We start from the raw sequence: 14,298 nt of genomic DNA, 5'->3' as shown, positions 1-14,298 counted from the left end.
AATTAAAATAATAAATATCCGTCTCGTTAAAAAGGTACGTAATGGGCTGAATTTTTTTCCACCCACTACGATTTAGTTGTCGATCAATCTAGCCTTGGATACATTTCTTTCTTGGTTCCGCCCATGCTTGCCATGGTGTTTAAATTGGAGAACTTGTTATGGACGTTCGATTTTTAAGGAAACAAAAAACGCTCAATTGATTAGAAACGGAAGTCTATAAATAAATAATTATTGATTTTTCAGTCATTATCATCGTCTTTGTGAACAGGAACACGAGCCCTCATGAAATCCTAAGCGTAAGTTACAGATGAGGAACGGACCATGCACGCTAGATTTAGATCTAAGCTACGTAGAACGTACAATACCCCAACAGGCACGGCTGACCTGCTCGTTGATATATTCGAACATTATGGTTTGTGTTTCACGGTGAGAGTGCCTGATACAAAGCTTACTGCGTGGAAGCTAGACCTTGAGCTTGCTCAACTTGAAGGATAGAGCTTTAATATCAACAACGTATCACAATTTCATCAAATAAACAATCAACGAGCTAGCCGAGCCTGAGCATCCAAAGCACAAGTGCAACGACTAATTAATTTCATAGGTAAAAGAGTAAATTAGATCCTGTAATGTTTCGTCAACAAAGATCGACATGTATCTTTCTAATTCTTTACATGTTTACTCAAGACCACAGGAATGTTAACCTCCAAAGTCGGAACAAGTGTTTTTGACCTAATTTCTGTGAAAACAAAATCCTCATCGAATGCCATACACTCATATATCTACTAATTTCTTCGTTCCCATCAATTCAAAATGTCATAGCAACAATGGTGCTTCCCAACATTCGAGAGTTACTCCACCAAACCCTTGTTAAAGCATACCGTCACAAAAACAAGATTTCAAAGCCAGCCGTGTGATCCCTTTGAGCTACGGGCTCAAGCTGGCAACTGAAGCTTTGTGTTGTTCTTCCAGCTGCAAAACAGAAAGGCATATCATATCTATCACACTTAAAAAAGCAGATATTTTATATTAAAAGGGCAGCTCGTGCTCGATGGGCGATGGCGTCCCCGCAAGGCGAGGGTCCGGGGAAGGGTCCCACCATAAGGGTGTGTAATAGGGGCAAGCCTCCCTTGCCATTTTGGCAAGAGGCCGCTCCAAGGACTTGAACCCGTGACCTCTCGTTCACACGGCAACACCTTAACTGGTGCGCCAAGGCTCCCCTTCAGCAGACACTTTATATTAATGAAACAAAATAAATAAAAGAAACAGAAGATCAAGTTTAGCATTGCTCACCTGATAAAGTAATAGTAAAAGAAATCTGCATAGAGACCAGTCTGAACAAGACCAGAAATGCAAGCTGAAAAAGAAAGCGATAATATCCAGTCAAAACCAATTGGCTATTGTATCGGTTTACTGATGAATCCCCCACACTAAAGTAAATGCAAAAGAAAAAGGCTTACCTATCCATCGACCGAAATGGGGTTCTGTAAAATAGCGGTAAATCCAATTGACAATATATAATCCCCTATATGCCCTGGATAAAAAGGAAACACACTCGTAAATAGGTGTTAAGTACTCTAGTCAGACAACATAAAAAAAAAAAAAATTAAAAAAAAAAAAAACGAAACCAGGGATAAATACTGGCTACACCTGGATCGCCATACCTTGATGAAAAATAAAATGCTATTGTACATCGATTGTTAGTCTTAGGGCACAAAGTCTAAGATATTCCATGCAACAACTCAACAACAAGTAACATCCTAAGAAATATGATTATATGATACTGCTTGCAAAATTGAGGCATAAGGATATCATGTATGTAATGTTGGGTTTGATTCGAACATGGAAGCATAGAATTGCTTTGTTCAAGTTTGACTTCATTTACAGTAACTGAAGCCGCGCTTGTACTCTCAACTACTCAGCTCGGCTCTGCCTGTTTATCACCCTATCTCGAAAACGGTTACCGTCTCACCCACTACCACCAAATTATCAGCTAGCAAGTCTATGACAAGCAATTTAGGTTCTATAATTACAGCTCTACAAGATTGTCCCCAAAAGATGCTGATATTACAGAAGCCTGCCTGATGTTTCATACCATTGCTCGTTACTTTAAGTATTCTGGTGCCAACAGACTTTTACATACTCTTAGCATAAATTTCATGATAGATAATTCGCATCATTACCAAACAGATACAACAACAACAACAACATCAGAGCCTTAATCCCAAAATGATTTGGGGTCGGCTGACATGAATCATCCTTTAGAACCGTGTATGGGTAAACGTACACCTCAAAATGCGAACAAAATAGAAAAGGAAAAATGAAAAACAAAATAGAAAAGGAAAACCAAACAGATACACACAATTAATTAGAAAGTGAAATGTATAGATGATGTACCCGAGGAAGAGAACATATTGAGCTGTCAAATTGTCAACATTCCCACTTCTTTGCAGAAGAACAAGTTGAGGAAGAATAGCAACAGCTTCCAGATAGATGGAAAATGCCCAAAAAACCTGGAATAAAGTCAAGTGGGTGAAGGAATGCATAGGCAACTAACAGAAGAACAATAACAAGAGAAGATGACAACTAGAATGGATAAAGCATTAAGCCTCAACTGAGTCAAATATTAAGCAGCTATGAACTATAGATAGATCAGTTCATAGGGGGCTATGAAGGCAATCCTCCTTAAATCGTTCTTACATAACTAGTCCTAAACTATTTAGGACTTCAAAATATATCATACATGGTTCCATCAAAGAAAAAAAAAACACCATACATCATACAGAATAAAATTTTCTTTTACCACCCAGCCGGCCAGCCCCGACCCACACTTTGATTATCCAGTCATATGGATATAACAAAGTAACAAACTCCATTAAATGATGATACCCACAGTTCAAAAGAGGGGTACTGCTCAGTGCTCACTACTGCCAAAGTGCCAAGGCTATAAAGCCATAGTGTCATAACCACCACTTCACCGTATTAGGATAAATTACTTCCACCTGGGCCGTAGGAGTGTCTATCTCGAATAGTGACATGTCGCTACAGTGAAGTGTCAAAGTAACATGTCCCCAAGGTGAATGAAAATTGAAATGGTATATAGGAGTATAGGACATGCAATGATGCAAATATAGTCATATGAACTTGAAAAGCAAAGCTAATAACCTATTTAAGAGCACAAGATTCTACGAAGTATGGCCCTAAGTATCATAAATTAGATAGACAACTAGCTCATAGTCAACCATAGCTTTATTAGAGGGGGGACAGTCAGTGGTTGACCAAGGATTTTAGCCCCGGGGGCACAATTTTTATTTTAAAATTGGTAATACCCTTCTCCCTAGTCCGCTGCTTTTATCGCTAAGATCAATAACATTGTTGGTTTCTATCATGTCCGTGATTTGGGTTGTGGCAGCCTAATGTAGCTAAATGTTGCTAATATCACCTCACAATAGTGGTGAGAAGTTTTGATCTAACTAACAATTTAAAATTTTGCATAAAGTGCTAGCTTAAATTAAAATATCTACTTATAATTTTAATATAATGATGAATATTATTGTTTAGTAGCTATTAGTGTGAAACTAATAATCAGATCTTGATCAATGGAAGTTAAGGGAAAGATGGAAGTAGGAAACCATGTAAATTAGATCAAACTCACTTCTGTTTGTACATAAAATAGTTCAGCTGAAAGCAAAACTGTGACAATGGGTTTTGAACCCAAGACCTTGAGGATGATACTACACAACACTTACCATTGAGACACTCTTATTTTCTTTCAACTGTTTATCAGTGTTTCACACATATCATAATTTTTCAGAAACACTATGGCAGCAGGCGCTCCATAGGCCACCACGTGGATCCGCCCCTGAGGGCTGTTACCTAATTGTGCTACTGACCTCTGTTTAGGGTAAAAAGAAGCGTAAAAACCATTTCAGCGCCACAGGGCATAAAATGAAAGATACAATTGCTTAATCTGTGATGAACCAGTAACATTATTTGGCAACGTGTGGAGACCTTCAAATTATAGCAATACAAATATTGCAACAGAGATTTAGTGAACAAAGGTATACGACAGTGTCCAATAGTGAGGCTTTTCAACGAATTACTATTTCAATGACAGTAGGATTGTAGAACGTACACCACCCTAAATATATTTTACCTGAAGTGTTGAGAACTTCAAGACCATTATGTGAAAACACAAGATATTATATAACTCTACAGGAAGACAACAACATTAAAACAGGACCTCAATAGCTCCTGCAAATTGCGGTAAGGGAGTTCGGATGTATAGTATCTTAACAAACTCCATTTCAAAGTCAACATAAGAGTCAATATTCCATGTCTTCTATAAGATGAAATCATATCTATCATCATAATAGGATTCTCAGCTTTAGAGTTGACATTGAGCATCCACGAGAATCCAAATTTTAATTGGCAAATATAAGACATTATACATGTTATAAGTTCGAGCTTTTACCTCCTGGAAGGTGAACTTCTCATGGACTAGAAAGGCTAAAACAAAGCACCCAAGAACAAGGAAGTAGTGGCGAAATGTATCCTGCACTTTGTCATAGGAACGCCTAATAACAGGGTGCATCCTCATACACCAGACAATTGCCAATGAGCTCACAATAAACACGATCTTCATTACAGAGTTATAAAGAGAGATATAATCGGTAAAGAGATCCAGATAGCGTGTCAAAAATACCAAAGCAAACAGCTCTTGCGTCTTCAGAGAGATACCTTCACAACAGATATCCCATGTTAAAAGTTTAAGAGGACATTTCAGTACAGGACTATGACCATAACAAAATTCCAGAGACAATTACGTATCAAAATTCTGTTCATTTTAGGCAGAAAAAACTCACTTCTGAAAACGGCCCTAATTCGAAACAATTCACAAATTGCCACGATGAACCCATTCAAATTGACATTTATATATTTATATTAGTATCATTGTACCAACATGTCTTAATCATCAATCAGATCATGAAGAACAATCCTATCTCCCCTTCCCTATTCAAAAGCAACACTACTACTTAATGTGCATCTTATTAGTCTCTTCATCTCAAAGCACATCTCGAAGCATCAATTGTCCAACACTCATCCCTATTATGTAACTTGTTCTTGAAACGCTTCCTTTAACCAAAGTTTTAACCCGTTAAGGCGTTAAACAGGATCAAATATTTTGTATTCCTCTTCATTCACCCTAAATTGGATCAATTGTTTACTGCAGTAAATAGGATCAATTGTTTTGTCTTCCTCTTCGCTTGTAAAGCAACTATTTCACAAAGAACAAGTCAAGGGGGCAATAGCATCGCGTCTACACGGTATACACTCTATACAGTCACTCTTACTACAGCTTTTCCTTTTTGCAATTACGACGTAGTAAAACCAACAACACTATCAATCAACACTCTTCTAAACTAAGCACACTATACATCAACTCATGGCTCAATCCAACAAATGAGCAGCTACTCCTTCCATTGCAATCATTTGTTAACATTTTTATTCGCGAAAAGTATTTTAATCAACCTTACACAAATGATTGAGACGGAGCGAATACATTTCAATATTTTGATCCATTTCCAAGCATGATCATTCAATGAAATCATTCACAACACCTAAATAAAACATAAAACATAATTTATAGTTTATACTACTCCCGCGTCCGAATCATTAGTTTACATTTATTATATTTTGAGAAAAATAATTATTTTAATAAAAGGTAAACAAACGATTGGGACGGAGAAACGGATTAAATCGCAACATCAAATTCCGCGCATGTTCGAAGCAAACAAATTAACTGAAAACAAAATTAATAAGCGTAAAATGTAGCAAAAATAACTGGAAATTCAGAGAAAAGGAGACCTGAGCAAGATTTAGTGGCGTAGATTTTGAGGAGTAAGACGAGAATACTGATTAAATGAGTGAGATCACCAGCTAATCTGAATATATTCATGGTGATTTGAATTTGGGGGAAAATGTAATTCGATTAATTTGGGGATTAGGGTTTTGATTATATGTTTCAATTGATGAACTGGGGAAAGGAGGAAAGGACGAGGACGGTGGTGATCGTGGTGGGGTATTTGACTTTTGTCTAGATTTTGGGGGAAATAGAGAAGGAGATGTGGTGGTGTGATTATGGGTGGTCAAAGGGAGTTCCTTCCACGTTGTAGGCCAAAAAGAGGTCAGTTTTATGGTAAGACGGTCTTATTGTATAAACGTGTTATATTATTTACGTTCTTGGCATCGGTTAGCGGACTATTTTATTGAGATTAATTAACAAGACGTATATGTATCGATGACCAAAGGTCGAAGAAGGTTAGAAATCAATTGAGGTCAACTATCTTAAGATTGCTTCGCATCAAGCACACTTAACTATGCGTTTCAAACATGGTCATATGGAACAACAACAAAAATGCACGATATGAATATCATTTTCAATCCCTTTCAACACTACTTATTTATGCCTATTGATATCGTTTTCAATTAACATGGAATATTTTATCATGAATATACCACAACACAATTTTATTTTATTTAATAAGGTTAATCGGATAATACCACCACCTTACCTGAGCTAAACACCTAAACCTTCTACGCTTCTCCTTTAACATCCCCTCACTAGCGACGTGCCTTTTAGGTTGAATAAAGTTTTAACTGAATTGAGCTGAAGTAAGCTGAATTAAACTGAAGTAAGCTGATTGGAGCTGAATTGAATTGAGGTTTGCAGTTTACTGAGAGAACTGAGAGAAATAGAGCTGAAATAAGCTGAACTGAACTGAAGTAAAATAAATTAAGCCGAGGTAAATTAATGTGAGTTAGATGAGAGTTGAAATTAAGTCGAACAGAACGAGGTCTTAAAAGGAGACTAACAGAAAATACTAAACCCAAAACAAAAGTCATTAATATTGCCATGGCCCAGCCCAAATGGGAAGCAAGCAAAACAACAAGAATATCCACATTTCACCAAACAGCGTACACGGTAGACGTGTTGACCATGACGTGTCCAAATATAATTGGTTCAGTGACTCACACTTCACCAAACAAATAAAAATCTTTTAAATCTTTTTCCTTTTTTTTTTTCTCACTATACATGAAGCAGCAGCCTCTTCTGATTATTTCCGCAATTTATCCACTTGTCTTCACTATTCTGCATCACCCAAAAAAGACAACAAATTAAATTAATTAATTAATTACTTTAATTAATTAATTAATTTTATAAAAAGAAATCAAAGTATCTCACATACCTTCAAATTTCAACATTCTTCATAGATCTGTGAGTTTTTTTCTCTCCTAATTTTCATCAACATTTTTGATTTTATGATATTGTATGTTGAGTTGTTGATCTTTTTAAGACGGTTGTAAGCGTGAAACGGGTTTTAACATTAGTTAGTGTTAGAAATATGTTTTTGAACCCGTTTCACGCTTAAGTTATTAGTTGATTTATTGGACACCCAATTGGCCTTTTAATATACTCGTTCCGTCCCGATCAATAGTATTTAAATTATGTGTATAGCTTAATTCATTGAATCAATTTGATGAATCGAAATTTTTATGTATTGATTGAGATTGATTGCATGCAGCAGAGGTTATGAATTTGGAGCTGCAAATTAGTGTTTTTCTGTTATCTCTCTTGATTTATACTTCAAATATACTCACCTCGTCCCAATCTAGTCTTGTTGGCTAATCCCGTTACAAGCTTGTGACCTCACACAAAAAGAGAGGGGGACAAGGTGGGGGCGTGGGGCACCCCATGTGCTTTCCACTCACCTCTCAATGGGTATTTTGTGAGAGGAAACGGTACCCGTCACAAGCTTGCGACGGGTACCTCCGTCACAAATGAGAATTTGTGTTTATAGTTATCATTGTTTGAAATTTGTGACGGAAATTTTAAACAAGCATAACTATTGATCGGGACGGAGAAATATTAGCTATATTGTTGAATTGGGTGTCAAATGTTAGTTTGAATACATGTGAAAGACTGAATCTTTTGATGCAACATTCAATTTTATGGGGGAATTTCAAACAAGGGTAACTATTGATCGGGACGGAGGAATATTAGCTATATTGTTGAATTGGGGGTTAATTTTTTGATATTACATTCAATTTTACGGGATTGTTTTGGTTAGGTTTAGATACTAATGACAGATTAATGTATCAAATTAGTTAATTCATGTAATGTGGTTGCATTTCAATATGATGGTTATATTGATTGTGAGATTATGTTATGTTTTGGGTTTTTACGGTCTATGCAGTATGGATTATGTAACCATAGTATCGGGCTTTATCATTCCCTTGCATGTCTTCAAGGCTATGTTGCTTAGCCTTGTTTAGAAGTATCTGAGACGGGTGCGTTTCCAAGTGTTGGACTCGGCCATTTTTATGGAAAATATGCATAATTTGGCTTAAAATGAGGTGTCGGAGTGGTATACCCTTGTCCGGTCGAGTGTTGGACACGGGTACGTGGGGAATAGAAGAGTCGGAGTAACATAGCTTCTAGGTCTAGCCATCTAGGTAATGACGTGGTCTTGAAGTTTATCATGTTTTTATCGTTAGATGTGATCTCATTAACATGTGTTTGCTATGTTTGATTACATGAGTAATGCTTGCTTGCCCAAGGAACATGCTTGTGACGTTTTTCGTGAAATTTGGTTTTTGACAGGTGGTTGGAATTTGTTGGTATTGTTGAATAGTTCAAAATGGGAGGCGGATTTAGAGTGTTGCACTTGGTCAGGCCGTTCCTTTCGTTTCTTCCCGAGGTTCAAAGTGCTGACAGGAAAGTACCCTTCAGAGAAAAGGTCATCTACACAGTTATCTCGTTGTTCGTCTTTTTAGTATGCAGTCAGCTTCCACTTTATGGAATTCACTCCACAACGGGTGCTGATCCTTTCTACTGGATGCGTGTCATCCTTGCTTCCAACCGAGGAACTGTCATGGAGCTTGGTATCACTCCCATTGTCACGTCTGGGCTGGTGATGCAGCTCTTGGCTGGGTCTAAGATTATTGAAGTTGACAACAATGTCAGAGAGGACCGTGCACTTTTGTAAGTGCTCAAACATTCTGCAACATCTTTTTTTTGTTGAAGATTTGTCTTACTGGATTCTAGATTGATTAAAACGTGATGCTTTGCTGCCAAAGAATAGTAAACTGTAGTTTTGAGCATGCTATTAAATCTCGTTTTGAGACTTGTTCTCAGAGTGGTCATGGCAACCTGAGCTTGGTCATTGCACCTTAATGTGACAGATACTGCTTTAAAATGCAATGGCAGTAATAATCAGAACCTTGATAACTCTAACGTTTGAAGTCTCTGTCAAAATTTAGTGCCATGGTTTTGCGTGAGAACAACATATGGCGAACATTGAAAACTGGATTTACTCTTCTCTAAGGTTCACGAACATCCGCTGGCTATTCATGTTTAAGACTTTCTCATGTGCACATCCCATCGGGTTAATTTGTAGTTGCATGTGCACATGCAGTTGTGTATTGTGTCAGTATGCGCCTGATGTGTCCAAGGATCACTGCAGATCATTTTAATCTGCTTATGGTCGCTTAGTAGTGATGGTAATGAATTAATGACCCATTTCGTTGAATTCCTTCAGGAATGGTGCACAGAAGTTGTTGGGAATTCTTATTGCTGTTGGTGAGGCAGTAGCATATGTTCTTTCTGGGATGTATGGAAGTGTTGGTCAGCTTGGTGTAGGCAATGCAATTCTTATCATTCTTCAACTTTGCTTTGCTGGAATTATCGTGATTTGTCTTGATGAACTTCTTCAGAAAGGATATGGTCTTGGTTCGGGAATCTCACTCTTCATTGCAACCAACATCTGGTGAGCTGCATATTCTTGTCTATTATTTTGCTTTATGTCTATTACATTTTCGATGCTTTGTCTTAGCGTAAGCTTTATGTTCTCATTTGCAGTGAAAACATCATCTGGAAGGCATTCAGTCCAACCACTATCAATGCTGGCCGTGGAGCCGAGTTTGAGGGTGCTGTCATTGCTTTGTTCCACCTGCTAATTACCAGGAATGACAAAGTTCGAGCTCTTCGAGAGGCATTTTACCGGCAAAACCTTCCAAACGTGACCAATTTGCTTGCCACAGTTTTGATCTTCCTGATTGTCATCTACTTCCAAGGATTCCGTGTTGTCTTGCCTGTTAGATCAAAGAATGCTCGTGGTCAACAGGGTTCATATCCCATCAAGTTATTTTACACTTCCAACATGCCCATCATTCTTCAATCTGCCCTTGTGTCCAACCTTTACTTCATCTCACAGGTACTGCTTTAACCTCGAATTGTCTGCTACTTTTATTCCCCGGGTGTATTTTTGGATATATAATATTATTGGTCTTTGTGCAGTTGCTATACAGGAAATACAGCACAAACTTCTTTGTTAGTTTGTTGGGCAAATGGAAGGAATCTGAGTATGGCGGTCAATCAATCCCAGTTGGCGGTCTTGCTTACTATGTGACCGCACCAGCCAGGTTTCTACTTTCCCTCTATTCGCTGAATTGTTTTTTTTTTCTTTTTAAGAACAAGAAGTAAAGAATTGGAAGCTAGGTCTAGTCGTCCAGTTATATATATGAATGAATACGCTCACACTTCAAAATTTGTAAATGTAGTTTGGCGGACATGGCGGCTCACCCCTTTCATGCTCTATTCTACATAGTTTTCATGCTCTCAGCCTGTGCCCTGTTTTCAAAGACATGGATTGAGGTTTCTGGATCATCGGCTAAGGATGTTGCTAAGCAACTCAAGGTACTGTAGACTGTAGAGTACTAATGATATTTTTTTCCTGAGTTGATTTATAAACGGATACACCCATGAGTCCTATTTGATTGCTTTTGTCCCCATGCGTTGGCGAATACGTTGCATTAGGTGCGTCATATATACCTGTGTGTTCATAATGTGATTCGGAATGTCAAGGGAAGATTGTTGAGAATTAGTTAGTAGTATTACACACCTGTGAACGTCGAAGTCTATACTTCTATTATTTTCTCTTTATGCCTGTCCCTGCTATCTAGCTTTGGATATCATGGCTAAACGCGACGACATTTTGTCGTGCTTCAACAGTGAAGGCTTGAGACCATTTTTCCATCTCTGCTGTTTCACCATCAGCTAGGATTGTAGATGATGATACTTGTTTTGTTGTGCTAATATGGTTATGAAATGTCGTGCCTTTACTGCATTCGTGTCACGCTGGCACCATAATAGTAGATTTGGTTTCGCTTCCGCCCATATCTGAGAGCGAAAATCAAACTTTTTGCTCTTAGCTTCTCTAAATTGACTGGCTTTTGTGTCTAAAGCAACATTACCACAACACTCCAAAGGGACCGAGTCTACACAATCTTATTCATGTGTCGAGTCTCTCAACTACATTACCCGACTCCTACTTAAATAAGATAAAAAATGCAATTTGTGAGTCACGTTGCTTTGATTATGTACTAAATTGGATGTGATTTATGTACTAAATTTGATTTTCCTGACACTGCAGGAACAAGGCATGGTAATGCCCGGTCACCGTGATTCAAACTTACAGAAGGAACTAAACCGCTACATACCAACAGCAGCTGCCTTCGGAGGAATGTGCATTGGTGCACTGACAGTTTTAGCAGATTTCATGGGAGCTATCGGCTCAGGTACCGGTATTCTGCTTGCAGTAACCATCATCTATCAGTACTTCGAGACTTTCGAGAAGGAGAGAGCCAGCGAACTTGGCTTCCTAGGCCTTTAAGGTTGTCGGCGTAGTTTTGTTGATCAAAAGTTTAGATTTTCATTTCGGTAGAGTCCCCTTTCTTCTCCCAACAAACTTATATAACACCAGCAATGTTAATGTTCAGAACCTTGTATCGAATGTTAGATTTCTGTACACTTTACTCGTAACTTATTTATCATAGCATTTTTTTGTTAGTATACCGCTTCTCAAGCTACATAGAAATGTCAAACAATGTTATTAAGTGAACGGGGCGTGAGCAATGACATTACGGTCATGATTTTCAACTATCTCACTCGAATTAAGAACGGCTCAGCTTGGTGAAACATCAAACAATTATTTTTTTTTTTTTTTTTTTTTTTGGCAATTGTAAAACCAATAAAACAAATTTTTGTATCACCAGTTCATGATTCAATAATGTTTATCAAACTACGAGTTACTCTTACAACGTTCGAGAGCAATTCTGCACTTGCATCAGTCTTAAATTTTCGACAACTCTTACAAAGTTCGAGCACAACTATGCACTTAATCAGTCTTAAATTCTCGACAACTCTTACAATGTTTTCGCACAGCAAAACCATACACTCGCATCAACCTTAAGTTTTCGATAAACCCTCATGGACGCTCAATTACATAACTTGTAAATATATATATATACTGTATACAATGATTCATAACTGTGAGTGATCATTGTTTTATTAATCTCTTTTACAACTAAGCGTAAAACATACCCAATTGCATATTTCTAACAGACTACGCCGGTAGGCCCTGGTTTTTTCGGTTGATAAGAGCTGGACTAAATTGAAGTGAATTAAGCTGAACTGAAATAAACTAAATTGAACGAAGTTAAATTGAACTAAAATTAAATGAGAAAGAACATGACCTACTAATAATATCCATTATTGACCGGTTATATGGGTGACTTTTTTTTTGTTTTACGTTTGCGACCGTTATACAATGACTTGAAGACTTGTCTTTCTCTCGCTTTCACCACGGTGAAGACACAAAAGCTCTCATTGAAGATTTGAAGGGGTGATCATTGAGTTTGCTTTCTTTTCATGCGAATTGGGTAAACTACAATGATCATTCCATGGATGCCCATGTGCACATTGCACCCAATTTATTTCATTGCTTACAAATTAGGAGTGATCATTCAATTTGCGTCTGTGTCATGTAATTTTCAGTAAAACGGTTTTAGTGTGAAGCTGAACTTCTCATTTCAAGTCACAACTACAAGTTATATAACTATTGCGTGTCAGACCTACCGGCGGAGCCGGGAGCCAGAATTTATCGTTACAGGGCGAAAATTTTCAAGGAGGCGAGTAACGCTAAGATTAACTTGAAAAAATCTCGAAAAATTGAACAAAAAGTTTCGGAATTTTCATTTTCCAGAGGATTTAATTCGCGGCCATCAAACTAGCTGACCTGAATGGCCCTTACTAAACTCGCCATATTAGGACCCAATACTGCAATTCGAAAAGATCAAACCCAAATTGACCCGTTCTAAAAGACATTAATTAGCATTGACTCAATTTGAAATGCTGGAAACACTCTCAAGACCTAAACTCAATCTATAACCACCCAACTGAACCAAAGACAACCTGAATCCAAACTGACCCAGTTTGACTGATCTGATGGCCAACTCGAACCCAAAACGACGTGAAACCAAAATGACCAGTCCGAGTGATCCGATGGCCAACTCGAACCCAAACACTCACCCTTTAATTTTCCATAAAACATTACAAAAGCAAGCAAAAGATAAATCCTAGGAGAGTTTAAGGTATGCTTTAAGCTATAAAGACAACATCCTAAAACATCATAAGCATGTTAATTAGGTTGAGTAAACCTTAGAAGGAAAGTCATTAAATTATCAACTTGCACTCTTTTTCATTTTATTTATTTTTTTTTTCATTTTTTTTTTTATTTTTTTTAGGAGACCATAAATGAACATGAATATGATGCATTCAACCTAATGGGTCCACCAACCGGCAAGCATCATCAAATTCTTCTTTTTTTTTCTGTATCTTCTACTGACAGATACAATAAAATGTCCACCAAAGTCATCAAAGTCGACTTGCTTCCATTTTTTTCTTTTCTTTATATTATCCTCCCTCTTTTTACCATAAATTTTCTTCTTGAGTTCCTAAATCTTCGAGACGATAAATTAACCATATTTCTCCTATTAATATAAAGAGTCGGTCTATCTTAAAACGAATATATTGAAAAACTGGTTAAAAAACACCCACTTTAACAAATGAAATAAGGTTTTTGTACTTTTTGTTAATCGTCAAGGCCCTGTTCTTTTTTGCTAAAAAAAAAACTGAATTGGACTTAACTGAACTTAATAGAGCTGAACTGAACTTAAGAGTTAATTTTTGAAGAGATGAGTTGAACTGAACTAAACAGAACTGAATAGAGCTTACTTGAACTGAAATAAGCTAAATAATCCAAAAGAACGGGGGCGTAAGACATTATGTTTCATTTATACTATTTGACTTGTTTTGAGTTTAAGACGGAGACGCTAGTTGAAACTAGAATTTGCAACCTAACAAATGGGTAGTATTATTATTAGTTTTTCAAAATATGA

The 14,298-nt window shown here is 37.3% G+C and overlaps 2 protein-coding genes across 3 annotated transcripts; one reads left to right on the top strand and one right to left on the bottom strand.

The window, feature by feature from the left end:
- Positions 1 to 532: 532 nt before the first annotated feature.
- On the bottom strand, positions 533 to 6,229 carry LOC141596184 (ER lumen protein-retaining receptor A). The gene is made up of 6 exons (XM_074416279.1): positions 5,866 to 6,229; positions 4,472 to 4,737; positions 2,395 to 2,510; positions 1,458 to 1,531; positions 1,291 to 1,354; positions 533 to 969 (listed from the first exon to the last, which is right to left on the bottom strand). Exons 1-6 carry the CDS (start codon positions 5,954 to 5,956, stop codon positions 933 to 935), a joined length of 648 nt encoding a protein of 215 aa, XP_074272380.1. The 5' UTR covers positions 5,957 to 6,229; the 3' UTR covers positions 533 to 932.
- Positions 6,230 to 7,026: 797 nt separating this feature from the next.
- On the top strand, positions 7,027 to 11,911 carry LOC141596183 (uncharacterized). Of its 2 annotated transcripts, none has more exons than XM_074416277.1 (7): positions 7,027 to 7,276; positions 8,663 to 9,043; positions 9,600 to 9,827; positions 9,920 to 10,274; positions 10,358 to 10,482; positions 10,621 to 10,756; positions 11,493 to 11,911. In XM_074416277.1, exons 2-7 carry the CDS (start codon positions 8,700 to 8,702, stop codon positions 11,730 to 11,732), a joined length of 1,428 nt encoding a protein of 475 aa, XP_074272378.1. In that variant the 5' UTR covers positions 7,027 to 7,276; positions 8,663 to 8,699; the 3' UTR covers positions 11,733 to 11,911. The 2 variants fall into 2 exon arrangements, with proteins under 2 accessions (XP_074272378.1, XP_074272379.1); XM_074416278.1 differs by lacking the exon at positions 7,027 to 7,276 and adding an exon at positions 7,533 to 7,588.
- Positions 11,912 to 14,298: the final 2,387 nt, after the last annotated feature.

Source organism: Silene latifolia, chromosome 8 (assembly GCF_048544455.1).
Source record: "Silene latifolia isolate original U9 population chromosome 8, ASM4854445v1, whole genome shotgun sequence".
In the NCBI taxonomy this organism is placed as follows: Eukaryota; Viridiplantae; Streptophyta; class Magnoliopsida; order Caryophyllales; family Caryophyllaceae; genus Silene; species Silene latifolia.
This window is presented reverse-complemented; position numbering and strand designations above follow the sequence as displayed.

What these genes read in the sequence shown, in the direction of transcription:
- LOC141596184 (XM_074416279.1), bottom strand. Translation starts at nt 5,956, where the DNA reads ATGAATATATTCAGATTAGCTGGTGATCTCACTCATTTAATCAGTATT. An exon ending in CAATATGTTCTCTTCCTCGG is followed by an intron (nt 1,532 to 2,394) that starts GTACATCATCTA and finishes CTTTTTATCCAG; the next exon opens with GGCATATAGGGGATTATATA. An exon ending in TTTTACTATTACTTTATCAG is followed by an intron (nt 970 to 1,290) that starts GTGAGCAATGCT and finishes TCTGTTTTGCAG; the next exon opens with CTGGAAGAACAACACAAAGC.
- LOC141596183 (XM_074416277.1), top strand. Translation starts at nt 8,700, where the DNA reads ATGGGAGGCGGATTTAGAGTGTTGCACTTGGTCAGGCCGTTCCTTTCG. An exon ending in TATGTGACCGCACCAGCCAG is followed by an intron (nt 10,483 to 10,620) that starts GTTTCTACTTTC and finishes TTGTAAATGTAG; the next exon opens with TTTGGCGGACATGGCGGCTC. An exon ending in ATGTTGCTAAGCAACTCAAG is followed by an intron (nt 10,757 to 11,492) that starts GTACTGTAGACT and finishes CTGACACTGCAG; the next exon opens with GAACAAGGCATGGTAATGCC.